Source organism: Malaclemys terrapin, chromosome 18, assembly GCF_027887155.1.
Source record: "Malaclemys terrapin pileata isolate rMalTer1 chromosome 18, rMalTer1.hap1, whole genome shotgun sequence".
Lineage (NCBI taxonomy): Eukaryota > Metazoa > Chordata > Testudines > Emydidae > Malaclemys > Malaclemys terrapin.
Genome location: NC_071522.1, coordinates 21,881,868 through 21,909,339, shown reverse-complemented (window position 1 = coordinate 21,909,339; position 27,472 = coordinate 21,881,868). Strand labels below are relative to the sequence as shown.

Here is a 27,472-nt window from a genome sequence, read left to right as displayed (position 1 = left end):
AAGTACTGTCTGATTTCTTACTTTATTTCCCACATTGCAGGGACACAAACTTTGCCCAGTTAAGAACCAAATTGGGAACTTGCCAGGAACCCTATGACTACCTCAAATTTGCATAAGAGGAGGCAGATCAATCCCAGCCTTTTTAGTACAGCAATTCAATCCAGAGAGACTATGGATTTCAACACACAATGCTCCTTCATAGTATGAGTGGCCAAGCTGTTCAGACCAGGATGGAGCACTGCCTGCTGGAACCTTCAATCTCCATGGGCTACATCTCAATAGTGAAGAGGAGACTGTGGACTGTGGGTTACATTAGACATAGGGCCCTACCAAATTCATGGTCCGTTTTGAACAATTTCACATAGTGTTTTAAAAATCGCAAATTTCATGATTTCAGCTATTTACATTTGAAATGTCACGGTGTTGTAATTGTAGGAGTTGGTCCTGACACAAAAAGGAGTTGTGGAGGGGTGGCAAGGTTATTGTGTGTGTGTGTGGGGGGGGGGGGTTGCAGTACTGCTACTCTTACTTCTGCGGTGTTGCTGGCGGCAGTGCTGCCTTGAGAACTGGGCAGCTAGAGAGCGGAGGCTGCTGGCCAGGAGCCCAGCTCTGATGGCAGAGCTTCCGCAAGCAGCAGTGCAGGATGGCATGGGGTGGTATTGCCCCCTTACTAGTGCTCGGCTGCCTTCAGAGCCGCCACTCTCCGGCCACCTAGCTCTGAAGGCAGTGCAGAAGTAAGGGCAGCCCCACTAAAATATCCTTGTGACCCCCCACAGAACTCCCAATTTGGGTCAGAACCCCCAATCTGAGAGACTAGGGTTGCCAACTTTCTACTCGCACAAAACTGAACACCCTAGCCCTGCCCCCACTCACTCCATTCCCCCCTTCCCTCTGCCACTCACTCACCCCATCCTCACTCACTTGCTCATTTTCACTGGGCTGACTCAGGGTGCTGGACGGGGAAAGGGCTCCAGTTGGGGGGGTGCAGCCAGAAATGAGGAGTTCAGAGTGAAGGAGTGGGCTCTAGGCCAAGGCAGTGGGATGGGATACGAGAGACGGTGAGGGCTCCGGCTGGGGGTGTGGACTCTGTGGTGGGGCCCGGGATGAGGGGTTTGGGGTGCAGGAATGGGCTCTGGGGTGGAGCCGAGGAGTTTGGAGTATGGGAGTGGGCTCTAGGCTGGGGCAGGGGGTTGAGGCGCGGAGATGTGTGTGAGGGCTGTGGCTGGGGGTGCGGGCTCTAGGGTGGGATTGGGGATGAGGAGTTTGGGATGCAGGAGGGTGCTCTGGGCTGGGACCGAGGGGTTCAGAGGGGGCGGGGGGGCGGGAATCAGGGCTAGGGCAGGGGGATGCAGGGATGCAGGCTCCAGGCGGCACTTACCTCAAGTAGCTCCTGGAAGCAGCGGCATGTCCCTTCTCTGGCTCCTACACAGAGGTGCAGCCAGGCGGCTCTGCGCGCTGCCCCGTCTGCAGGCACCGCCCCTACATCTGCCATTAGCCGTGGTTCCCAGCCAATGAGAGCTGTGGGAGTGATGCTTGGGATGGAGGCAGCGGGGGGACATGGCAGCTGCTTCCTGGGAGCCTGCCAGCCCCACTATGTGGTGCTGCCAATGGGACAGTCAAAGGCCCGGTCAGCGGTCAGCTGACCAGAGCCACCAGGATCCCTTTTCAACCGGGTGTTCCAGTGGAAAACCGAACACCTGGTCACCCTATGGGAGGCTAGATTTCATGGTCTGTGACGCATTTTTCATGGCTGTGAATTTGGTAGGGCCCTAATCATACACTGCGCATCAGCATTTTCACACCACTGTATTTAAATTTAACCACACTATGGGTGGCTATCCCATACTGAAAATGGGAAATCCAACACCGTGGTACATTTAACAACCAATGAACGTAATTGATGTTTCCTGCAAACAGTGCCCAGTGTATGCACATTTACCCACCCCTGCTATACCGTTACAAGCACCTTCAGACACCATTTGGGCTCATAATACCCCAAGCTCTTGTTAATTTTAATGTGAAAATGATGTCTTAGAAACCCTTATTTCCCAGCCAACGTCTGAAAAGTAAAATTAAAAGCACTGAGCAGGGGATTGGACTAGATGACCTCCTGAGGTCCCTTCCAACCCTGATATTCTGAGCTCCAAGCTGCTTGTATAGAATAAAAAACCCCGTTAACAATAAACAGAAAGTTGCTAGCATGGCCCTGATGACAGAATCCCATCTCTCCAATGGATCTCTTTGTTTGCTGTGACTTGCCTTGTTTCTGCATGGTAAATATTTAATGTGCCATCTTCCGCTGCAGAGAAATTGAGGCTGCCGACAACAGCTGCCGGAATAATAGAGCTATTCGCACAGTGGCCTGCAGCTTCGGTTTTTATGGGCTGCAGCCGTACTACAAAGGAATTAGGTCACTCTGCAAAGCGAGAGCCAGGCAGTGAAAGCTGTACTCTGAGACAGCCCCTGAAGAACTGCAAACTCGAATGCAGCACCCTTTACAGAGGATTCACTGCAGCAAGATCAGCAGCCACCCATGTTCCGGGAGAATCTGGTAAGACCACAGCTTACAGCAGGGTTGCCACTCAGTTGTGGTTTTATTGTAACTGTTTGAAACTGAGCTAGCATGAGCTAGCATGCAAAAGTAGCGCCTGAGGCTATGAAACTCCTAGGACAATTGCAGAAACCACAAACCTTTCACTCAGATCTGCAACTAGAAATCAAGTTTAATAATGAACCAGGGTTATTTGTTTGTGTGTTTAAAAAAAAAAAAAAAAAAAAAAAACGAACAAACCCCAGATTTCCAGTGTGGTCTTGAGCAAGTAACTTAGGACTTGTCTACATGGAGGGTTAAACCAGATAGATTCGACGCGCATGCAAATGCAAGCTGCACTGACAGTGTGCACATGGGATGGCCATGCCCTCTTTCAGTTTGGATCACTGTGTACACATGGTGGCAGCTTTCTTTGTACTAAGCATGGGATGTTCTTGGAGGGTATCCCATGATCCTTTGCTTTGCTGCTGAGTGTGTGCATTCTGGGATTTTTCTCGCTGTGTATTGTGGGATACATAGTGGAAACCAGAGACACAAGGTGGGTGAGGGAATATCTTTTATTGGACCAACTTTTGTTGGTGAGAGACAAGCTTGCGAGCCGCACAGAGCTCTTCTTCGGGTCTGGGAAAGGTCACAGCTAAATGGAAGTCTGGAACAAATTGTTTATCATAAGTAGATAGCACATACTGTAAAGGACCATTCAAGGCAGAGTGGCCTGTTAACACCTCTGTGGTCATGGGACAAAAAGAGGGGATTAGTGGGTTCCAGATTGTTGTAATAAGTCATAAATCCAGTGTTTCTGTTCAGTCTATCATTTTTAGTGTCGAGCAGAGTAATGAATTTAAGCTCCCTGGCTCGCCTTTTCAAAGTGTTGTGCGGGTTTCCTTCGAGAATGAGGACTGAGAGGTCTGACAGAGGATCACTTTGTGGTTGAACACTTTTCACAAGTGTTAGGGTGTTTTTGTCTTTTATCATTTTCCTGTGAGAGTTCATTCGAAAGCGTAGCGAGTGTCTGGTTTCACCCACATAGATGTTGTTGGGGCATTTAGTGCACTGGATGAGGTACACCCTATATTGTGATAGGCATGTGTAGGACTCGGGGATCTTGAAAGTGTGTTGTGGGAGGTGTTGATTATTGTAGCAGTGGAGATATGTCTGCAGGTTTTGCAACTGTTGTTCTGGCAGGGTCTGGCGCTGCTTCGAGTTGGTATGTCCTGGTCTGTAGGGAGCTTGCTTGGGGAATGACCATCCAAATATCCCAAGAGAATCTGTTTCAATACAGAAATAAAACCCCTCTCTGATTGCATATCCCTACTTGTTACCTACTACCCCACACTAGAATCCATATGGGGTATCATCAAACCTCTACAGCTCATACTCAATGGGGACCCCATCCTGAAAGAAATCTTTCCTGAATCCTCATTTATAGCCTTCAAACAATCCCGCAACCTCTCCAGGCTCATCATCACAAGCAAGCGTAACCCACACACCCTACACAAGCTCCCCACAGACTGGGACATAACTCAAAGCGGCACCAGACCCTGCCAGAACAACAGAGAAAAAAAATCTGCAGACATATCTCCGCTGCTCCAATGATCAACACCCCCCACAACACACCTTTCAAGATCCCCGGGTCCTACACATGCCTATCACAATATAGGGTGTACCTCATCCAGTGCACTAAATGCCCCAACAACATCTATGTGGGTGAAACCAATCACTATGCTTTTGAATGAACTCACACAGGAAAATGATAAAAGACAAAAACACCCTAACACACGGGAGTGAACACTTCACAAAGGCCTAGGTCTGACCTCTCAGTCCTCATCCTCAAAAGAAACCTGCACAACACTTTCAAAAGGCAAGCCTGGAAGCTTAAATTCATAACTCTGCTAGACACTTAAAATCATAGCCTGAACAGAGAGACCGAATTTATGGCTTATTACAACAATCCGTAACCCACTAACCCCTTCTTTTCTCCTATGACAGCAGAGGTCACTCTGCCTTGAATGGTCCCTTACGTTATGTGCTAACTACTTATGCTAAACAATCTGTTCCACCTTGCCTTTAGCTGTGACACTGGGGCCTTGTGTCCATGTAAGTTACGCAACTTAAGTCGACATAGTTTACATCGACTTAATGCTCTCCTGGCGACATAGCTTCCTCCTCTCGTTGAGGTGGAGTACTGAAGTCGATGGGAGAGCATTCTCCCACTGACTTATTGTGTCTACACCAGATCTGCTAAATCAGCACTGCTGCCCTGATTGGAGCAGCGCCAATTTACCCCGTAGTGAAGACAAGCCCTGGGAGGACCTTTCCCAGACCACAAGAGCATGTGCAGCTCGAAAGCTGGTCTCTCTCACCAACAGAAGTTGGTCCAATAAAAGATCTTACCTGACCCACCTTGTCTCTCTAATATGCTGGGACCAACACAGCTACAATTACACTGCATACAGGAGTGGAAAGCCCACTGCACAGGGCAAGACAGGGATCGGCAGCAGTGCTGCATGAAAGAGAAGGCACTGCGGCAGGCGTATCAGGAAGCCAACAGTCAATCCAATGTCAAGCTGCAGACCTACTGCTCTTACAAATAACTGCATGCATAGTTGGCGGAGACTCCACTCCCTTCCCCTCCCCCCAACGTGAATACTCGGAGGAGCCGGAGGCACTGACCCCTGCTGTGAATAGTAAGGATGAGGAAGAGGTGAGACATGTAACTGGTGGATCCATCTATGCCGTGAGCCAGAACCCGTTTGAGACTTCAGTGGAACATGGGTGAGCCGGATACAGAGGAAGGAACCTCAGGTACGTGTATTTCCCATTACAATGATGTACTGATGGAGTCCCCAACTTAATGGGACACAGCTATTGACTTTTCAGTCATTTCCTACTATTAGACGAGGCAGTGGGACAACTAAGAGAGGTAGTGTTATCTGGTTATCATTCCCCTGTACAGTTAGGCAGGAGGGGCCAAGCAGGGCAATTTGTTTATGCGCACAGGGATGTCCCTTGAATCCTCCTGATAGTCTCAATGAAACGTTCATGGAGGTACTCTGCAATCCTCTCCCCACAGCTTCTAGGGATGGCAGCCTTACTTCTTCCTCTGCGGTAGGACACTGTCCCACGCTGCTCAGCGATAACTTTTGTAGACATCATTGCAGTGCACAGACTACCAGCATGCGGGCCCACCCAGATCAGGACAGCAGCAGTAGCTAGGCTCTCTGGGCCCTGGTCTCCCTCAAGAGTGAGATACCAGCTAAAATCACCACTGCCTGTGGAAAATGGTGCCAGTATTCAGTGCCACTGCCTGAATGGCTCATAGTTTCATGCAACTGAGCAATTTCCCTAGTCTCTGGCAGGCCTTGTGGTGCCGTATTCCAAAGCAGAAGCGTCAATCAGCAGGTCTTGTGTAAAACTTTAGGGGAGCAAGGGATGGAAGTTCTGAATCTTAACTTTTGCTTCCTGTTGTAACTCTACTGACAACTCTACTCTGTGTGTTTTATCTGAAGCTGCTGCCACTGTGGCCTTGAGGGGTTCCCCCTCCACACCCGTGGAACGCCTGAGCCAAAAGAGGAGGAGAAAGAGGAGGACATGTTCAGTGAGATCCTGCAAGCCAGTGCTGCATCAGATTGTGAGCACAAAGCCCTGGGGATCAATATTGCAGACAGCCTGGTGAAGAAAAGAGCAGACAGGAGAAGGAGTCCCAGCAGCAAAAGGAGAGGGAGATGTACCAAGACATAATGGGGCTTCTCTAGCAGCAAACACAGATGCTGCACACGCTTGTGAATCTACAGGTTCAACAATCACAGACTCGCCTCCCTTTGCAGTCCATGGAGAACTCCATTATGGCATCTCCCTACCCGCCTCTCAACATTACACATGGCATCAGGGGCTGCATCTCTATTCCTATCACTCCACCCTGGTGGACACTGAGGACAACCACAGCTTCACATACAGCAACCATGACACTCACAGGTCAGTATATGTGCAGATAAAATGGACATGAATGTTCCTTCCCTCTGTTAACTTCTGTTCCATTAATTTATTAAGTTTTTTTATGTATTTGCTTTTAAGTTGCACAGTCTTTTCTTTGCATTGATTTTATAACTCAAAATTCTATATTTTGGAAAACAATCCATTGTTATTAGTTCCCAACATACGCTGCAGAGCGCCTAGCAGTACTGAAAACACCCACTTACTTGGGTCACACTGTGCAATAACAACTCATAGGATCAGTGACAAACACAGTGTAATAATCATAAATGTACAACAAGCACCACAAAATTAATAGGTGCATTGTTAGTGTTATATTCATAGATGTACAGCAAGCACCACACAATTCTTAACAGGCCCCAAAACAGCAGGGTCAGGTAGAGCACAGTACACCATGACACATTACGGTGACTCACTAAAAGAGCACTTTAATAAAGCCTCTCTGAGCTGTATAGCTCCACGTTGAGCTTTTCTAATAGCAACTGTGTCTAGTTCTTCAACCTCAGTAGACAGCCACTCCACCTCCGCCCTCGCTGAAATGTCCCCCCCCACCCTCCTCCGTGCTTCACAGATATTATACAGGACACAGCAGGCAGCTATAACCACTCGGATGTTTTTGCACGGAGATCCAATCTTGTGAGTAAACAATGCCAGCGTCCGGTCAATCTACTAAAAGCACATTCCACTGTCATTCTGCACCTGCTAAGCTGGTAGTTGAATCATTTCTTGGTGCTGTCCGGGTGGCTGGTATACAAGAGAGCAAGGGGCAGGATGGGTCCCGGAGGATCACAACTGGCATTTCAACACTGCCAATGGCAATCTACCTGTGGGGAAAGAAAATCCCTGCTTATAGCTTTCTATAGAGTCCTGTGTTCTTGAAGATGCGAGTGTCATGCACCTTCTCTGACCAGCCCACATTGATGTTGGTGAAACGTCCCTTGTGATCCACCAGTGCTTGCAGCACCATTGAAAAGTACTCCTTGCGATTTATGTACTGGCTGCCCTGGTGCTCCGGTGCCAAGATAGGGAAATGGGTTCCATCTATCGCCCCACCACAGTTAGGGAATCCCATTGCAGCAAAGCCATCCACTATGATCTGAACATTTCCCAGAGTCACTACCTTTGGTAGCAGCAGCTCAGTGATTGCTTTGGCTACTTGCATCACAGCAGCCCCCACAGTAGATTTGCCCACTTCAAATTGATTCCCGACTGACCGGTAGCTGTCTGGCATTGCAAGCTTCCACAGGGCTATCGCCACGCGCTTCTCAACTGTGAGGGCTGCTCTCATCTTGGTATTCTGGCGCTTCAGGGCAGGGGAAAGCAAGTCACGAAGTTCCATGAAAGCGCCCTTACGCATGCGAAAGTTTCGCAGCCACTGGGAATCGTCCCACACCTGCAACACTATGCGGTTTCACCAGTCTGTGCTTGTTTCCTGGGTCCAGAATCGGCGTTCCACAGCATGAACCTGCCCCATTAACAGCATGATCTCCAAAGTGCCAGGGCCCGCGGTGAGAGAATTCTGTGTCCATGTCCTCATCACTCTCATCACCGCGCTTCCGTCGCAGCCTCCTCCTCGCCTGGTTTTTCAGGTTCTGGTTCAGCATGAACTGCACGATAATGCGCGAAGTGTTTACAATGCTCATAACTGCTGCCTTGAGCTGAACGGGCTCCATGCTTGCCGTGGTATGGTGTCTGCACAGGTAACCCAGGAAAAATGGCGTGAAACGGTTGTCTGCCGTTGCTTTCACGGAGGTAGGGAGGGAGGGAGAGAGGGAGGGAGAGGGGGGCCTGACAACATGTACCCAGAACCACCCACGACAATGTTTTTTGCCCCATCAGGCATTGGGATCTCAACCCAGAATTCCAGTGGGCGGGGGAGACTGCGGGAACTATGGGATAGCCACCCACAGTGCTCCGGAAGTCGACGCTAGCCTCTGTACATGGACGCACACCGCCGAATTAATGTGCTTAGTGTGGCTGCATGCACTCGACTTTATACAATCGGTTGCCAAAAATCGAATTCTGTAAAATCGGAGTACTCCCATAGTGTAGACATACCCTATGAGAAGGAGGGCTGGTGCCAAAATAGGGATATGTATGCCATTTACTGCTCCACTGGAGTATGTGAATCCCACTTCAGCAAATCCATCAACTAAGGCCTGCACGTTGCTGAGAATCCCAGTGCTGCAGAGCAGGAGACAACTAACGGCCCTGCACATCTGCATGACAACGGCCCTCACAGTGGATTTTCCAACTCCAAAATGATTTCCCACTGACCAGCAGCAGTCCAGCATTGCAAGTTTGCCACTTGCTTCTCCACGGTCACTGCAGCTTTTATTCTGACATTCCAGTGCTGGAAAGCTGAAGTGAATTCAGCACACAGATCCAGGAATGCAGTCTTGCCCATCCGAAAGTGCTGCAGCCGCTGCTTATCATCCCAAGCCTGCGTTACGATGTAATCCCACCAGTCATTGCTTGGGCCCAAAAGCAGCATTCTACCATTTGCAGCTGCTCCATGAATGCCAACAACCTTTAATGGATTCTCGCTATGTTCCAGAGCAATCTGTTCTCCAAAAAATTGTCACGTTCCCCGTTGACTCAGTTCTTCTTGTAGCTCTGCAAATACCAGAGGATGGTGGGTCCTGTGCTTGCAACACTCATGACAATAGCACAGAGCTGTGCAGGTTCCATGCTTCAGTCAGAGAGGGAGAACGGCAACAAGGCCTGCGCCGTTTGAGGGACTTTTATAAAAGGCACAAAAATTACGGGATATAAATGACATTATGGAAAGGAGACTGCTGCATGCTGGGAAGTTGAGCCCTGGCTCCCAGTCACCCGGCATGACTCATTTCTGCAGCATCACGCAGTGGCAGATTGCCCACTGGGTTACCTACCCATGCTGCACTGCACCGTGCAATGACATAAGCACTCCTAGTGAGCACGCGCAGTGCTGATGCAAGGAGACAAGCGATATACAGGCAGTCCTCAGACTTACAACACAATTGGTTCCTGAAAATTGCACCGTAAGTCGAAATGTCATAACTTGGAACCACAATTCACTCCATTGCGGGACAGAGCATCATAAAGTCGAAACCATTGCTGTAAATTGAATCAGGGTGTCAATTAAGAAACGTAAGTGCCGTTCACTGTAGATCAAACGTCGTGAAGTCGAGGACTCTCTGCATTAACTGCGGCACCTTTATGCCAATATAACTTGTGTCAGGAAAAGTTCATAGTGTAGACATGGCTTTAGATACCTACCAAGGTGACGAGTCAGTATAAACTCCTGGATTAGAATCTAGTCCAGAAGGGACTGGACTGGAACAGCAGGAGATGCTGGAAGCCAGGACTGAGTTACACTGGCAGAACTGCATAAGATAAATTTGCATAAAACCCACACTGTATTGTGCGTGGCTTTAACCAGTGCTCCCTACCTTCAGGGAATGACAAATAAACCAGGTTTTTCAGCTAAGGCCATGTCTACACTAGTGAGTTTACAGTGGCACAGCTGTACTGATGCAACTGCACCACTGTACTCATGTAGCTGCTCTAGGTCAGTGGGAGAGAGCTCTCCCGTCAACATCATAAAACCACCTCCACGAACGGCAGTAGCTGTGTCGACAGGAGAAGCCCACCTGCCATCATAGTGCTGTCCACACCGGCGCTTCTGACAGTGTAACTTATGTCGCTCAGGAGGGTGTTTTTTTTCCACCCTCCCCCTCCCCCCAGCAACATCAGTTAAATGACAGAAGTGGTAGTGCAGACATGGCCTAAGACTGTAACAAAACTTTCAAGAGACTGACAATTTGTTGTGGTCAACAGCCTGGCTGTTGGTGGATTCTCTGTAACTTGAAGTCTAAATCAAGATTTAAGGACTTCAGAAACTCAGCCAGAGGGGTTGGGCCTACTACAGGAGTGGGTGGGGGAGGCACCGTGCAGGAGGTCTGACTAGATGATCATGATGGTCCCTTCTGGCCTTAAAGTCTATGAAGGATGGAATAGCAGCTTTAACTTGGGCCTTCTTCTTTTCTTTATCGCTGAAATATTTAAAGTCAGATATTTACAAATGCGAGGGGGAAAAAAAGAAAAATCTAATCTAAACACATTGTTCCTTAAGTCAATTTACAGCCTTAAGGCATGTTAAAAATGGAGGATTATAAAGGAAATGAATACTAACTGCATTACAGCTTTATGAGCAGTGCTGCTTTGGTTACAGTGCCCAATGGCACCCTCACACCCTCCATTGCACCTACTGGGCTAACACTGCCAGGCAACTGAATAATGGCTAAAATGGTGCCCTCTATTAGTGTTTCGTCTTGGCTGGGTAACATGCAGGCAAACCCATGATTACACACTAGGAACTCCCTCTCAGACACACAAAGAGACCCACAGCTACAGGAACTGGAAACACAATATCCTTCTCCGACAATGTTTCATCTCACTGGGACTGCTGGTCCCAATACCTGAGGGGCCCACACTGTCTCCCCTAGAGTCCCAAATACAGTGATAGGTCCAACCCCTGCAGTTGGAAACTCAGAGTAACCAGTGCAAATATGTAACTTAACACTTAGCAGAACAAACCCTGGAAGTTTCAACCCACACAAGAGGAGGCTGAAATCTGAAACAGCTCCGAGGATCAAAGAATGCGACTTAATATAACCAACTGCCAACCTAGACCTCCTAGGCTAGAGTCACCTGCTCTGGCAAGCACTTAGAGCAGCAAAGAGTGGCTCCAGCAGGAGCCTGGTCCAACTCTCACAGAGGACTGTTGACATGGAGCCCTGGAGATCCCAGAGGACATACATGAATCCAGAAAGAGTATATACAAATATCAGATTCCCTTAGAGTACATTACCTAGACATCCCCTCCCGCTGGGATTGGTTCATTCTTACAAAGCCATCCCTCATAGATGGGGGTGAATTTTCCACCCTGAATCTTTCCAGTCATGGTGTCTCCAGAGCCTCTTCAAAAACTTGTTCCATTCCCTGAACTGTTAAGAGTTAAAGATTTTCTCAATATTCAACCTAAGTTTCCCCCCCTGTAGCTTAAGCCCATTAGCTCCAGTTCTGTCCTAGCAGACTAATAAGAACTAATCCCCGTCCCCTTTCTATATTGCAGAGAGACCTCCGTCATCTCCTCCAGCCTGCGTTCCCCTTCCCTTGCCCTTTCCTCAAGTCTTCTTTCACAAACATTTTATTGCTCTCCTCTGAACTTTTGCATCTGAAGTGGGTTGTTTACCACTGAAAGCTTATGCCCAAATAAATCTGTTAGTCTTTAAGGTGCCACCGGACTCATTGTTTTTGCAGATACAGACTAACATGGCTGCCCCTCAGATTCTGAACTTTTGCCATTTTGTTTATGTCTTTTTAAAAAGAATGTGGGGCCCAAGTGAAGCCTAGCCACGACTGAGCAGAACAGTTGTCTAGTTGCTCTAGGGTGACCAGACAGCAAGTGTGAAAAATCGGGACAGGAGGTGGGGGGTAATAGGAGCCTATATAAGAAAAAGATCCAAAAATCGGGACTGTCCTTATAAAATCGGGACATCTGGTCACCCTAAGTTGCTCTGTCTGTGAGGTGCCTGTTAATATCACACAGCAATAGGGCATTTGCTGGTTCTGTGGCAACATTCACTAGAACACCCATATCCTCCCCTCTGTGATCCTGCTGTCAAGTATTTTGATACTATCCTCCAACATATTTGTGAGTCCTCCTTGTTTTGCATTATCTGTGAATCTGATTGGTGTATTTTTCATTCTCTCCTCAAGTCCTGAAAATATCTAGTATTGCATGCAGACCTTCAGGGACTCCACCCATCACTGAACCATTCATTACTCCTTGTTGGATTTCCTAGCCAGGTATGTATCCAGTTTCATCCAATTCCCATTCCTTTGATTTCCTGTGTCCCCTGGAACTGCCCAGGGACTATCTGAAAAGTCAAAGGTTAAGGACTAAATGTCCCAAATGTGTTTCATGTGTTTGCTTTAGCTATCGCCGTGAAAGTACCTCACAGCATATTCTGCAGGATCTTTTCAACTGTCTGCATTGGAGAGAACATACAGATGGCTGTTTCCAGTTCCACAAATAAGCTACCCTGAATTCTAGCACACTCCCCATCCGGTAAGGGTTGTTTTTATCTGACATTGCTCTTGCTCTGGCTCCAATGAGATGCTAAAATGCTCAGATCAGCAGGCAACTTAGCTGTGGGGCACAATCTCATTCCTGCACGAGTCCAGGTGTGGTGGGGGAAGGGACACTCCATAGGCAGACAATTGACAGCAGTCATGCAGAGGAAGAGCAGAGTTTGTGACAAGCATTGTTAATACAGATTGGTCAGGGCAACAAGGGAAACTGTTTATTTCCTATATAAAAACTACCTGTAGTTCCCTCTCATCCTGGGCTCCCAGTGACCAGGCACATCACATCCTCTGTGGCTGATTCACTCACTAGAATCCATGTGTATCTTTTAACACTCTCCCCCTTTTACCACTGAACATTGCTTTCCATTCTGTGCCTGGCAATAAATCCCGGCAGCCTTGGCAAACCCGGCTGAAATACTGAAGAGCAAATGGCATCTCCCGCTTCAGAGAGACCTTGAGAAAAATAATTTAGTCTAGTTTGCAAGGCTGAACTGTCACTAAAAATGGACAACAAGGAGGTTGAGGATTATAAATGGTTTTATTGCTACCAAGATTTAGAAGAAATAGAAGCAATTCCTATTTTCATTAAACCAGTGAACTACTCACCGGAAAATCCTTTACTTGAATACAGAATCCATCCAATTTAAACCGGTCACCATTAGAACGTTTTATATTGATCCCTACTTTATCAGAACCTCAGGCTCATTTCAAACTGCATTTACTGAACTCTATGACAAAGCTTTTTCACAACAACTGCAGACTTCCCTTGGCCTCAGGCGGTCACTGTCATTTTGCAGACCCCTGTATTCACTGTGAGAGGACCTCTGCCTGTTACCAGATGGCTTGAAATTCACTCAAATACAGACACATCGCATGCCCTACTATAGCAGCACTAATCAAACAACAGCCTGAAAATACAGGACCCAGTCCTGCGCCCACTGAGGTCAGTGGCAAAATTCCCTTGACTTCAGGGGGAGCAGGATCAGACCCGTGATTTTCACAGCACGTGTTAGTTTCCAGAGTGCATCATTTGTAAAAAATTCATTGTGAGCTCTGCATATATATAAGCACCCAAAAGCACAGGAAAAGGGGAAGAAGCCACATGTTACAGTAAATTGTTAAGAATTAAAATATTTTCATTCACGTTAGTGAAACCATTGGGATATAAATAAATCTCTAACAGGGACTCAAAACAGACCAGATGACTCATGTTCATTAGTTACGGAAGCCAACTACAATTCCAGTCTTAAGCACCCTCAATTCTATTTAAGTCACTGGAAATTGAGGGCATTCAGCCTCCAGACCGTAAGAGCTCATTTTTCCAAAGGTGAAAGTCTAGTGAACTAATCCACTGTATCACCTACTCCCTTAGGATGGGTTCATCTGGCTTAATTTGTCACTTTCCACAGACAAGAGCTATTTTTTCCCCTGTTCTCTGCAAGTATCAACACAATTCTTTAAATATCTGCTCGCAAAGGCTATATATAGTAACACTCTGGCACTTTAAAAGGAGCCTCATTTCCTGTGTAAGAGTTGATGTTCTTAGCAAAACTGATGGATGGCTACAGCATCTGAACCACTGAGAAAAGAACAGGTTTTTAAAATGTTCTGCTAGCAGTAAACCAGTATTTCCCATCATGCCTGTGACTGGGCCCATTTTGTGCCAATGTACCTCTTCCACGCAAGTCCACTCCAATTAACAGGGCTGCTCAGGGGCCAAGTGGGAAGACAATTTGGCCCATTATGCACATGAGACGAGAAAGAAAAGGGGCAGGGGAAACAGTAATCTTCCCCATACAGTATTTTATTAAAATATTATTGTTTTTGGCTGCAAAGGCAACCAAGGACAGCACTCTCCAGCCCAGCCATCGTGCTTTGCAGGGAGCTGCTTTCAAGTTTTTTACTAAAGAAATTAAAGTTAGACCACCCACTTAAAAAAAGAAATCACACTTCCATTTCATAAGATTTTACCTTCGGTGGTTATAAGTAACACCTTCGATTATTAATACTTAAAACAAAATCACAAAGATTCTCTTTTTATTCAGTTTACTTAGTGCATTTGTTATCACTTTGTGTCTAGTCAGGTTCCCACTTTCTCCAGCGGAGTCAGTCTGTTTATGCTGTTTGTGAGGGTCTTTTGCACAGCACCAGAGGAATTTTTTTTTTTTAAATATAGGGAAATTTGACTGAAAAACTGGAGATGTTGGGAGAAGGACTCAGGGGCAGGCATGGTACCTGAAACTACTTTCAAAACTTTTTGCCTAGATAGTTTTCAGGTTCATGTGTACCTTGAAATTGGGAGATTCCAAATCAGCTTTTTGAGTGCAAGTGTTCTCTTAATGCAGCCCGTTAACTGCAGGGTGCCAAAGCTGGACTGGGAGGACACATCAGGGAGATGCACACGTTAACATTAACGGTGATGGAGTACATTCTCCCCCCCCCCCCCCATTTACTACCCACTAGTTCCACTGAAATCCATGGGCAAACATGTACTACTCATTGTGAGTAAGGATGGCATAATATGGCCTTTTGGAATGAAGACGGTATTTCTATTTGAGTTTTGTACACGGTGCCAACCCCACTACACTTTAGAGACATTTCTGCCTTTCTCCCCTAGCTCAGTCAGCAAGCGGTGGAGGAAGATGGATCTCTGAAACTGGACATTCACTAGCAAAGGGGAACATTCAGGAGTGGCATGTTTCAGAGGGGTAGCCACATTAGTCTGTATCAGCAAAAACAACGAGGAGTCCTTGTGGCACCTGGACTAACAAATTTATTTGGGCAGAAGTTTTCGTGGGTTTTAGCCCACTTCATCAGATGCACGGAGTGGAAAATACAGTAGACAGGTATAAATACACAGTACATGAAAAAACTGGAGTTGCCTTACCAAGTGGGGGGGTCAGTGCTAACAAGCCAATTCAATTACGGTGGAAGTGGGCTATTCTCAACAGTAGAATACCAAGGGAGGAAAAATCAGGGTAATGAAGCCAATGTAATCAGGATGGCCCATTTCAAACAGCTGACAAGAAAACTAATTCCCCCCTACTGATACTCACACCTTCTTGTGAACTGTTTGACCACATCCCCCTCTGGGACTCCAAAGGCCCACATCCTCTGAACTGCAGAACAGGAAGAGGTTTCTCTGCTGCAGGCTCTGAAACAGAGTTGCTCCTGGTAGAGGAATAATTCTGGGTCTCTAAAGGAGAATTCATAGCTTAGAACAGGTGAAGCTCTCCAGATACCTGAGCTAGCCAATCAGCAATGATGCTACTTCTATGCATTACAGTTGTGTTACCGGGTGTTTAAAGTGATCAACAGACTTAAAACACAGAACAAAGCTCTTACACTTTCTAGTCCTTCAGGCTATGCCATTTTCACTTAAAAAGAATCAGCAAGGACTGGATGGTTCAAGAGATAGGAAAGAGGATACTTGGCTTCCACCTCTCCATCACCAGCTTGAACCATGCACACATCAGTAGCACCAAATGTTACCACCATCCAACGGCTATCGAGTGACTATGTGAAGCAAGCTAGTGATCTCAGTCCATTGACTAACAAAAAGGTATCAGCCCTCCCTCCCTCCACAAAAACAAACAAAAAACCATGGGCTGTTGGCACTCTAAGAAGATAGCCCCAAACCAAAATGGACACAGATACTGAACACCCCTTCTTGGCCTTAATCAAGCACTGGCAATGGGACACTTTCACAAACACTCAGCAAAAGAACAAACCACATGTGACGGATATTAGTCATGCACGACTGGAAGGTGCTCAAACACTATGTCTCAAAGTTCCCCTATCCAATGCAACTTGGGGTACATCTTCACTACCTACCCGGATCGGCGGGTAGGAATCGATCTATCAGGGATCGATTTATTGCGTCTCGTCTAGACGTGATAAATTGATCCCCGAACGTGCTCCCTGTTGACTCCAAAACTCCACCAGAGCAAGAGGCGGAAGCAGAGTCGACGGGGGAGCCGCGGTCGTCAATCCCGCACCGTGAGGACGGGAGGTAAGTCGATCTAAGATACGCAACTTCAGCTACGCTATTCTCGTAACTGAAGTTGCGTATCTTAGATCGATCCCTCCCCTCCCTCCCCCAGTGTAGACCAGCCCTTACATTCACATTCAGAGCACATCAGCTCTTACAGTGACAAAGCAGGCTCCCTCTACAGGAACAACAGTTCTTCATCCTCACTCCAGTTTCAGCCAACCATGTTCTTACTCTATGTTCTCCAAGGATCACACCAAAAGACATCTTCTCTCTTACATTCCCTGTAAAATGAATTATGTTGCAAGATGGACACATTAAACTCCTGTCCCAGCAATTAATGTTGTATGCATGCCTGCTCCCTCTTTCCTAAACCAGATGCCAGATTGACATTTGATGCAATATATCATGATTTATGTAGTGCCATAAGTGCACACAGTGATGTACAACATGCGAACTGAGCCAACCAATAAGTCCTCATCACAAAGACCTTACAGTCTAAGGGCAATGAACATTTGTTTACATGATTTTGCTCAGTGAGGGATAGCCTTATGAGAGGCACATCTTGTCCTCTCAAGGATCCCAGGGGGACAGCAGTCAAACAATACATTGTAAAGAGAGAAACAGGACAGGGACAGAGAAAAGGCACTTCAGTAGGTCTTCTAAATGGAAATTAAAACTTGAAGATTGTGTCTACACTGCAATCAGGAGGTGTGATTGTAGCACCTGTAGACATTCCTGAGCTAGCTTTGGTCTGCCAAAGTATAACCCTACCCAAGAACATACCACAGCAGCTAGCCTGTGCCACCATGCAAAAAGAGGTCCCTGCCCCAAACAGCTTCCAATCCACTCTGTCTCTCCCTCTACTATTCAGCGCCTTTCCTATATATTCTGAGGGAAGGCCTGAAATCCCATTTTTCCAGATTTCTGGAGGAAGGCTTGCCTTCGGGAAGTAGTATCTTTTCCCACTGCTTCCTTCCCTACTTGAATAAACCACCCTGGTATTAAGGCTAGACAGAAAGAACAACTGGGAGTGGGTGTCTACCCTTATTTCACCTGGGGCTTGCAGCGTGCTTGTGTTTAAAAGGGCCAACCTGAATCATGTGAGTAAGGCTCTGCCTTCATTAGCTGTATTTTCTTAAAGTTTCCCATGGTAGTGATACAGAGAAGGAAATGTAGCTGTAGTGTGGACAAAACCTAGGAGCCTGCTTCTTCTCAGTAGGCTTGTCTACACTAGACAGCCGCACTACTGGAACATTCATTGGTGTGTGTGAACTGGTGCAAGTGACAACAGTGCTGCACTGGGTGCATACAGGGCACCAAGTCCATACACAATATCTGCAGCAAGTATTGCAGGGATTGTTACCCTACAACGCCCTGCACAGCTCCCAGGGGCAAATACATTGTGTCTTTGATACATAGCATCTCTTTCCAATTGTAAGTGCCTCAATGCACCTGTATGGACAAAAGAGACAAGGTGGGTGAGATAATAACTTTTCCTGTCTCTCTCATATCCTGGGACTAACACAGCTGCAGCAACACTGCAAACACCAGTGTAGACAAGGCTTTTGTGATTAGAGTGGTGTGCTGAGGTTTAAACAGTCTGTGAAGAAATGCAGTGCTCCAGTAACAGAACACAAATCCTTCAGAAAACCACTGCTTTGAAGGACAGGTCATTTAAATGTAGGCAAAACACAGACCATGTTTTGAAACTGCTCTGTCAAGTGAAGTTGCTATTCTGAGTGCACATTTCCCCCCTCCTCACTTACGTTATCTCCTTGTATCCATTTTCCTTTGAGAGTAATTGGTACCATCCTGAGAGAAGCACCTGGAGTTTTCTGTGATCCTTTATTGCTCCATGGTATGTCTCAGAATGTAACACCATCTGCGTGCATCTTGCCCACCACACATGCATCCTTCTTCCATTCTCACTCTCTTTTTTTTTTTTTTTTGTTAAATATTTGGCTTATCCAGCAGCTGAACATCTTGTCTCTGCTAGTTTGCTAGGCAAAAATGCAGTGAGTACAGAGCATGAATCACTTCTCTGTCCCCAGCATCACAACTGCATCCCCTGAGGACAAATGCAATGGAAGGGAGACGGGAAATCCAAGTGGATTAGATTGCAGTGCTATGCCTAACCTAACCGAGGAGATTCCAGACCTTTCGCTTCAAACCTTGCCGCTAGAGCTTTAACCCTGACAAGCATTTGAAAGGTTCATCCACAATAGTTACTACTGTAGCAGACTCCTTGACAGCAAAAGAATCATTTCCAGAGGATACAGATGTCAGACTCCATTAAATGCTACAGGAAACACAAGTAACAACATTTCTAACAACATATGTCATGATTCATTATTTTTGTTGTTGGTCCCCTCCCCCAGCCAGTGTTGTTGCTCAGCTCTTAAAATTTGTTCCATTTCAGCTGCTGTAACAAGCACTAGCAGATCCAAACAAGTGAAATACAGACATTAAGCTGGGCAGTCGTTTTAAAAGCCCTCACATCCACATGCAATTATAAACTCCTATCTGGTTTTGTATCTGTAAGACAGCAGGATCTATAAGATCTCAATGTCTCTACTGCTCAGCTTTTCCATTAAAAACCATCTGTGTTGCTGGCTGAAGAAACGCAGAGCCATTACAGTATGTAAAAAGCAACAGCAGGCAGTCTAATCTCAGCTGTTCTAGGAGAGGTTCTTTCATCCAGCAGGAAGTCCATCAAGAGTTGGCAAACACGCACTGAAACAGTATAAAAATAAAGTTACTTGGATCTATCTTTATGTCTGAGTCACAAAGCAACCTGAGGAACTCACCTACCAAGGCCAGGGAAACGGAGACAGCACTTCTGCCACTACAAGGTTCACTCCCATCTGGCCCAAAAGCAACAAATTAGCTTTGTCAGAGGAAAAACTATTAAATTCAGGATCCTTGAGTAGCATCTAATGAAACATTCTCATCATATTCGCAGAGTACCCCAATACTGATCTCACACCACATAGGACGAGCCATGACAAGAAACAGATGTCAGTTATTCAACAGGACAGAATAACCATTTGGACATGGCTTTTCCACTTGGGATACTCCTCTGGCATGGGACATTCCTCTTCATAAATGCTCTGCTGCCAGAAGACCAGGCAGATACTGAGGTACACTGGGAGTGGGCTGGGGATACAGAAATACAGGTAAACCTTGATTTTATAAAGGTCTTGGGAATCAGATGAAACTTTTGTATTAAAAAAAAAATCACTATTTCAAATAAATGCACATCAGGTTCTATGCAAAATCTGGAAGCACAGATCAGAAAAGTGTTGAATAACCAGTGTTTAGAAAAATCATAGTTAACCTTCAGTCACCTTGGCATATTTCAGAGACTTCACCATAAACTGGAATGGGATCATGAACCCTGTGATGGAGTTAAAGAGACTTCATCACAGTGCCCTGAGATTTCCAGCTACCAAAAGATTTGGAAAGATCAAGAAAGAACAGGAAAAGAGACAGCATCTTGCTGGGTGCTGATAAGTACTTGCTTAGAAACAAATGCTGAATAATTTGGTCCTATAACCAGCTTTCTGGACCTTGCTAGTTTGTGCTTGAGACCCTGATGTTCACATATTGTGTCCTCCCATTTAGAACTTATAATATCCTCAAGAAAATGAAACTCAGGTGATACAGATGTTCCAAGTTTGGCACAGACTTTTGTTGTTGATGGCATGAATTACCATCTTCTGATGCTTTGCTATCTGCACTAACATACAAGTATTAGTGCCATTACCCGTCTAGTCATGTTCACTCTCTGTGGGGAAGAGGAGGCTCTCAAGGGAATACTTATACTACAGATTTGATGTAAGGACCCCATTAGTCTGGGCAGAGTGAGGCCATTTAGTGAAACACAGAACTTTAGTTGGAGTAAAGGCTTTCAAATCTGAAATAAATAGGCTTCACGGTTTTCTACAGGCTCTGGATCACACTGGAGACACTGGTCTTGAGCAACAATTGCACTCAATCCCCTTTAGGACCTGTTAAATTGCAAAGCTAGTCCTGGCTCCAAATTTAGGGTTTTAAGTATTTTTTCTAGGTAGCTTCCAATAGAATAGGAGTCCTTACTCAAAACCTCATAAACCCAACACTGAGCCTTACTCTTAGGGTTACCATATGTCCTCTTTTTCCCGGACATGTCCGGCTATTCGGCAGTCAAACCCCCGTCCGGGGGGAATTGCCAAAAAGCCGAACATGTCCGGGAAAATGGCGGCTCTGCTCCTCCCTGACTCTTCGGCTCTGTTTAAGAGCCGAGCTGCCCAAGCGCTACCGGCTTCGGGCAGCCCCCGTGTCTCCAGACCCTGCGCCCCCAGCCGGGCACTTCCCCTCCCGGGCTCCGGCGGCGCAGGGTCCGGAGGCACGGGGGCTGCCCAAAGCCGGTAGCGCTCGGGCAGCTCGGCTCTTAAACAGAGACGAAGAGTCGGGGAGGAGCAGAGCTGCCGCGGCTGGAGGCTCTGCTCCTCTTCGGCTCTGTTTAAGAGCCGGGCTGCCCAAGCGCTACCGGCTTCGGGAAGCCCCCCGTGCCTCCGGACCCTGCGCCGCCGGAGCCCGGGAGGGAAGTGCCCGGCTGGGGGCGCAGGGTCCGGAGGCATAGGGGCTGCCCAAAGCCCGAGCGCTACCGGCTTCACGGTTTGCCGGGCAGCCTCCAGACCCTGTGCCCCCGGCTGGGCACTTCCCCTCCCGGGCTCCAGCTGCGCTGGGGAAGCGCTGGCCGGGGGCGCAGGGTCTGGGGGCTGCCCGGCAAACCCTGAAGCCGGTAGCGCTGGGGCAGCCCTTTCCCCGTGGCTGGGAGTGGGAGGGAGCGGAGTTAGGGCTGGGAAAGGGCGGGGTTGGGGCGAGGCTAGGGGGTGGGGAAATGAGCGGGGCCAGGGCCTGTGGGGGGGTCCTCTTTTTTTATTTATTAGATATGGTAACCCTACTTACTCTACGTCTCTACCAGCAGGACATTAACCCAGACTCTGGTTGTCTCCCACCTCAGCAACTACAACTGCCTTTTCTGTGCTCTCACCCTCTGCCCCATCCTTTCACAGGCAGTTTTTGACAACTGTTAGGCTGCTTGTGTGCTGAAACCACAACCCACCACACTGATCAATAGTGTCCATTATTTCCTTGCACTCCCCCCTCGGTCTGTCTGTCCATCTCGTGTCTTGTCCTATATTTAGCTCTCAGGGGCAGAGACCGTCTTTTTGGTCTGTGTTTGTACAGCACCTAGCACACTGGGGCCCTGGTTCACGACTGGTGCTCTTAGGCACCACAATGATACAAATAATACTGTTGGCCAGATCCCCTCCTCTTCTACTGCTCTGACCAGCAATCCCAATCCCCTGCCGGCGCTACCTCCATTCCTTCCTCAAATCTCTGCCTTGGCTTTACCTCTTATGCCCCACAGAGGGCCAGATTCTTTGTTGCCCTGCCCCTTGTGCAGTCATTTACACCAGTGAGTGCAAGTGGGTATAAAATCCCCACTAGATCAAAATGGTAGCAGTTTGCACTGGTGCAAATGACTCCACGAAGAGCAGAGCAATAAGGAAGCTTCCCCAAAGGTCCTACTTTACATGAGTTGCAGCACTCTCCCCCGACTCTGCTCTGCTCTCCTGCTACATAATCCCTTTGGGCTGGCCAAGCATCTCCCAACCGATCCCTCTGTTACTTTCCGCTGCTTCCGAGTCTGAGCCTTCTTGCATGCCACCCCGACCCATTTATGCCTAAAGCAGCCTCCCAATTAGCATCCAGGTCTCCTTCCTCTTCTCTTCCAGAAAACCTCTGAAAAACCTGCCTGTTCCAAGAAGCATTACAGCTACAAAGACCACATGCCACTCTGTGCTGGTTGCTCATGACTTTAGGCTGAAAGGCAGGGACGTTGTAATTTGCGTTGGAACATTGTTCCTTATGTATATTAACATACACAGTTACAGAGCTACTCAGATTATAACAATCTGCTAGCATATTGGCATTGCCTATATGGGGATGCAATGCTATTTAAGCCAACACAAGACCGTCTAGTCTATACAAAACAAAGTGTATGTTGTACAAAAAAAAAAAAATGCCCCCTACAAGGATAACTAGAGTGGAGTTTTCTTTTACAATATTAGTGAATTGCACAAATCTCAAGGTATAAGACATTTCAAAGCAAAAGGCATATAATAAATCCTGCTGCATAGTGGAACAGCTACTGAAATAAGTGCTTCAAAGCAACGGGGAAGATTCAGAATCAAAAGCATCACTGATTCCATTAAACAGGCCATTGTATGAAAGCTAGGAGCCTTGAAGGTTAAGGGACATTTAATGCCTATCTGGAATTGCTCTGGAAACCAATGTAATGATACAGGTGAAATGTGAGAGGGCACCTTGGTGTGCATTACAGTGAGGCATATGCATTTGGAGTTAATTGCAAGATGGAAATCTCTCCTTTTAAAGGACATTACACTCATCTTTACAAGACCTATAGACACATATTTTCACCCTGGCCGCCATTATTTTACCCACCACTGTAGCATCTGTTCAGCTACAATTTTTGAAACATCCAACTGTAGATAAAACTCCTGGAAACTTGAAATCTTTGACCAATAAGATCTGCCTGAGCTAGTCCTATGTAGGATAGACCAAGGGCTAATCTTAGCTTCCTTCACTCGACTCCCCTAATTTGAGCAAAACTCTCCCAATGAAGGGGCCAGGAGGCTGCCTTCTTTCTCTCATTGCTCTGACACACTGCAACAACTGTGGACTCCAGTTGCTGCTCTTGTGTCCGTCTGTCAAAAATCATCTCTTCTCCCAAACTTGTGCCTCTCACATCTGAGCTAGTTTCCGACTTTCAGCTTCTGCCCCATCTCAATGCATGCTTAAAAATACCAGAAGGTAGATGATTCGCTCTCTGTGTGACGGAACAATACTTTTATATATCTGGGCCTCACTGCTTCTTCCCCTGCCCCTCCCTTTGCTTCATCTGACTGTTTATTGCAGGTCTAATTTAGAGCAGGCTCTTCCGGGCAAAGGCATGGTGCCATCTCAGGGCATATGAATAACAGCAGCTGGTTAGCAACAGCGACTGCAGGTAGAGAAGGCACCTAGATGGATGGACAGACAGACTGGGGAGGAGACAGCCTTTGGGGCTGGATTCCCAGACTGGTCATGTCTGTGTCTTGCCTTCTCTGCCCACTGGTATCTCAACCCCCTGGCTCTCAGGGGAACTGGGTCTCTTGGTATTGCATGGCCCAGAGCTTCCCCCGCAATGCCCCCACCAGCCCCCCAATGCCCTACTCCTCATCCCCCTCAACCCCCACTCCTAATCCCCCTGCAGCATCCCCCCAACTCCTCAATGCCCCCACTACTCATCCCCCAGCATCCCCCCAATGCCCCCACTCCTCAGCCCCCCCAGCATCCCCCAACCCAATGCCCCCACTCCTCACAATACCCCTACTCCTCATCCCCCAATGCCCCCACTCCTGAGCCCCCCCAACCCCCACTCCTCATCCCCCCGCAGCATCCCCCCAACTCCTCAATGCCCCCACTCCTCATCCCCCCGCAGCATCCCCCCAACTCCTCAATGCCCCCACTACTCATCCCCCAGCATCCCCCCAAAGTCCCCAGCATCCCCTCAATGCCCCCACTCCTCATCCCCCCCAACCCCCACTCCTCATCCCCCCGCAGCATCCCCCCAACTCCTCAATGCCCCCACTCCTCATCCCCCCCAACCCCCACTCCTCATCCCCCCGCAGCATCCCCCCAACTCCTCAATGCCCCCACTCCTCATCCCCCCAATGCCCCCACTCCTCAGCCCCCCCAGCATCCCCCAACCCAATGCCCCCACTCCTCACAATACCCCTACTCCTCATCCCCCAATGCCCCCACTCCTGAGCCCCCCAACCCCCACTCCTCATCCCCCCGCAGCATCCCCCCAACTCCTCAATGCCCCCACTCCTCATCCCCCCGCAGCATCCCCCCAACTCCTCAATGCCCCCACTACTCATCCCCCAGCATCCCCCCAAAGTCCCCAGCATCCCCTCAATGCCCCCACTCCTCATCCCCCCCAACCCCCACTCCTCATCCCCCCGCAGCATCCCCCCAACTCCTCAATGCCCCCACTCCTCATCCCCCCCAACCCCCACTCCTCATCCCCCCGCAGCATCCCCCCAACTCCTCAATGCCCCCACTCCTCATCCCCCCAATGCCCCCACTCCTCAGCCCCCCCTCCTCAGCCCCCCCAGCATCCCCCAACCCAATGCCCCCACTCCTCACAATGCTCCTACTCCTCATCCCCCCGGCCCCCCAATACCCCTACCCCCATCCCCCCAATGCCCCCTCCAACCCCCCCAAACCCCCACTGCTCAACACCATCTCCCCTTGTCCCCCACCCCTACAACATCCCCCCCCAACGCCCCTCCCCTCCACCAGCCCCACTCACTCATCCCCCCGCCCCGCCCCGCCCTTCCCGGTCCCACCCACGGTACCTGGCTGCGCTCGAAGCCCTCGCGCTCCGCCTCCAGGCCGCCGCCGCCGCCGGCCCCGCGCCGGCTCAGCACCTTGGGCAGCGGGTTGGGCACCTGCTTCATGGAGCTGCTCACCCGGTCCATCCCGGCTCGCCCCGGCCCGCCCGCCAGCCGCGCGCCCCGCAGCCGCTACCCGCCGCTAGCGGGACCCACGCCCGCGGCATTGGCCCCCGCCCCTGCCGCTCACACGGCAGCCACGCCCCCCGGGGGGCCGCCTCCCGCCCCGCGGCCCTGCCGCCTCTCATTGGCCAGTGCGAATGCTACTCGAACTGAACTCCCAGTGGGACCCGTCCGGAGCCTCACGGTCCCGCCCCTTACCGAGCCTACTCCATTCTCACAGGTCTAGGCAGCTGCTACTCCAAAGAGAACTGCCCCCCCAGGACCCGCCCCTTTCTCCCGCCTCCTCCTCGCTCATTGGCCCTTTGCACCTTCGACCCGCCCCCAGCTTTACAGACCGTCCTCTTACCCCGCCTACTCTTCACTCATTGGCCCCGGCCCCTGCTGCTTACCGCCAGATCCTGCCCCCTAGACCCACCTTCTGCCAATCAACCCCCCCACCCCCTTGTTTTTCTTGCCCCGTTACCTAAATCAGGGCCCCTCAGTCAAAGAAGGCCATCTCATTGGCTGCTGGGCGTGTCCCCCATGTACAGCCAGCGTATAGCTGTACCAATAGGAGTAGAGCGCTGTGGTACTCAGTCAGGCCATCATGAGTAGAGCATTGTGGGTAGCTTGGCCAGAGCAGTATCATTGTGGATACCGGGCCAGGGCACTAGGAATAGAGCATTGTGGGTATCTCAGCCAGGGCAGTAGGAGTGGAGCACTATGGGTACCTCAGCCAGTCCCTAGCATCCCCCCTTGCCCTTAGACACAGATAGTGATGCTCAGCCTTGTGGGGTGGCTGTACAGATTCTCAGCCAAGCCTGCCATTCCCTATGCCCTCCAACAGGATCCCAGCCACCAGAGGACATGAGCTGCTCTAGGCCCCTTCTGGGGGCACCAGTGCCATCCCAGTGCCCTGAGCAGGCAGCGGTGCCTCTCCACCTCCCCACCCCCCCGTGTCCCCCGCTCCTACAATCTCAAAGTATTATTGACTAAGCTGCTCTTTGGTTGGAAGCCACAGCCTTTGAGAAACAGTGATGCAGACATGCACAGAGGAAACAGGCAGGGACAGGCAGAAAGAGATCAACCAACCACTCATAAATGTGATGCCTCTGCCCCCAGGCCTTTGGGCACTTTGACAAGCTAGAAAGGAAACAAAACTGTTTTTAAAATGTATTCTACCCTAGTAAAGCCCCAGCGCAGGAACAGAGGGAGGAAACGGTAACAGGTCCCACGCCTGGCCCCTGCCCATGGCTCATAGCAAATAAAAAACACACTGAGGGAACTCACAACTCAAATCGGTCCCAGAAGGAATGAGGGTTCATCCTGCAGGATGCCAGAGATGCACATTCATTGGTGGAGAGCCAAGAGGCAGAGAGTTCAATGGGCAAAGACCCCGACTTCTTCTATGTTTCCTCCCAGATTACTGAAAACTCTTATAGTGATTCCAGCCCTATGCACTTTATCAGACTTACATGCACTGCAGGAGTGTTCACACAGCAGTCACTACACTCCCAGCATGCATTGGGCCCTGTGGAAAACCTAGGATGGATTCTCTGCCGACAGCCTACTTTAGAGCTGTGGCAAAGTGCTGGTCAGGAGCATGGAGATGTCCCTGGGCCATTTACACTGCCATGGCAGGGCTGTACCTCAGCATGGGGAGCAGCAGACACACCCACTACGATGTTGGGGCCTAGGAGTGGGGCTGCGCAACCGTACCCCAGCAGGAGAGCTCCCATTTGCAGTGGGTATGCAAGGGCCATTTCTGCCTTCTTTATGTCACCAGAGTGGTGTAAAGGGGAGAATTGCCCCACAGCCATCGCCGTGTGCCCACATGGCCGCAGTGCACTATGGAGCACAGCTGGCTGAGAAGAGTAGGAGGGATGGGTCATCCCATCTGCTAATCAGTGGTGACTTCATCAGAGACACTCCAGCTCGTCAGAACCCCCAGGATTTGAAAGTGCAAGTCAGATGAGATCAGCAGCTTCTCCCTGACCGTGGGGACAGCCATGTAGTCCGAATCCCCTTACTCTGCTACCAAAAGCAATGGGGACAGCCAAGGGGGAAGAAAGGTCAAGCATGCTTTGTCAGACATCCAGATTTGAGAGCTAAATTGTCCTGGGCTTTGTTCTAGATGTTTCTCCCCTGCTGGCTGAATCCCATGGCTAATTTCACAGCCAA

The 27,472-nt window shown here is 48.9% G+C and overlaps 1 protein-coding gene across 2 annotated transcripts in view; it reads right to left on the bottom strand.

The window, feature by feature from the left end:
- HIP1 (huntingtin interacting protein 1) overlaps positions 1 to 25,322 on the bottom strand; it is a 133,690-nt gene extending 108,368 nt beyond the window's left edge. For both annotated transcript variants that reach the window (XM_054008277.1, XM_054008279.1), the window contains exon 1: positions 25,154 to 25,322. In XM_054008277.1, the coding sequence (XP_053864252.1) occupies positions 25,154 to 25,276 (123 nt within the window). In that variant the 5' untranslated portion in view covers positions 25,277 to 25,322. The remainder of the gene's footprint in view (positions 1 to 25,153) is intronic.
- Positions 25,323 to 27,472: the final 2,150 nt, after the last annotated feature.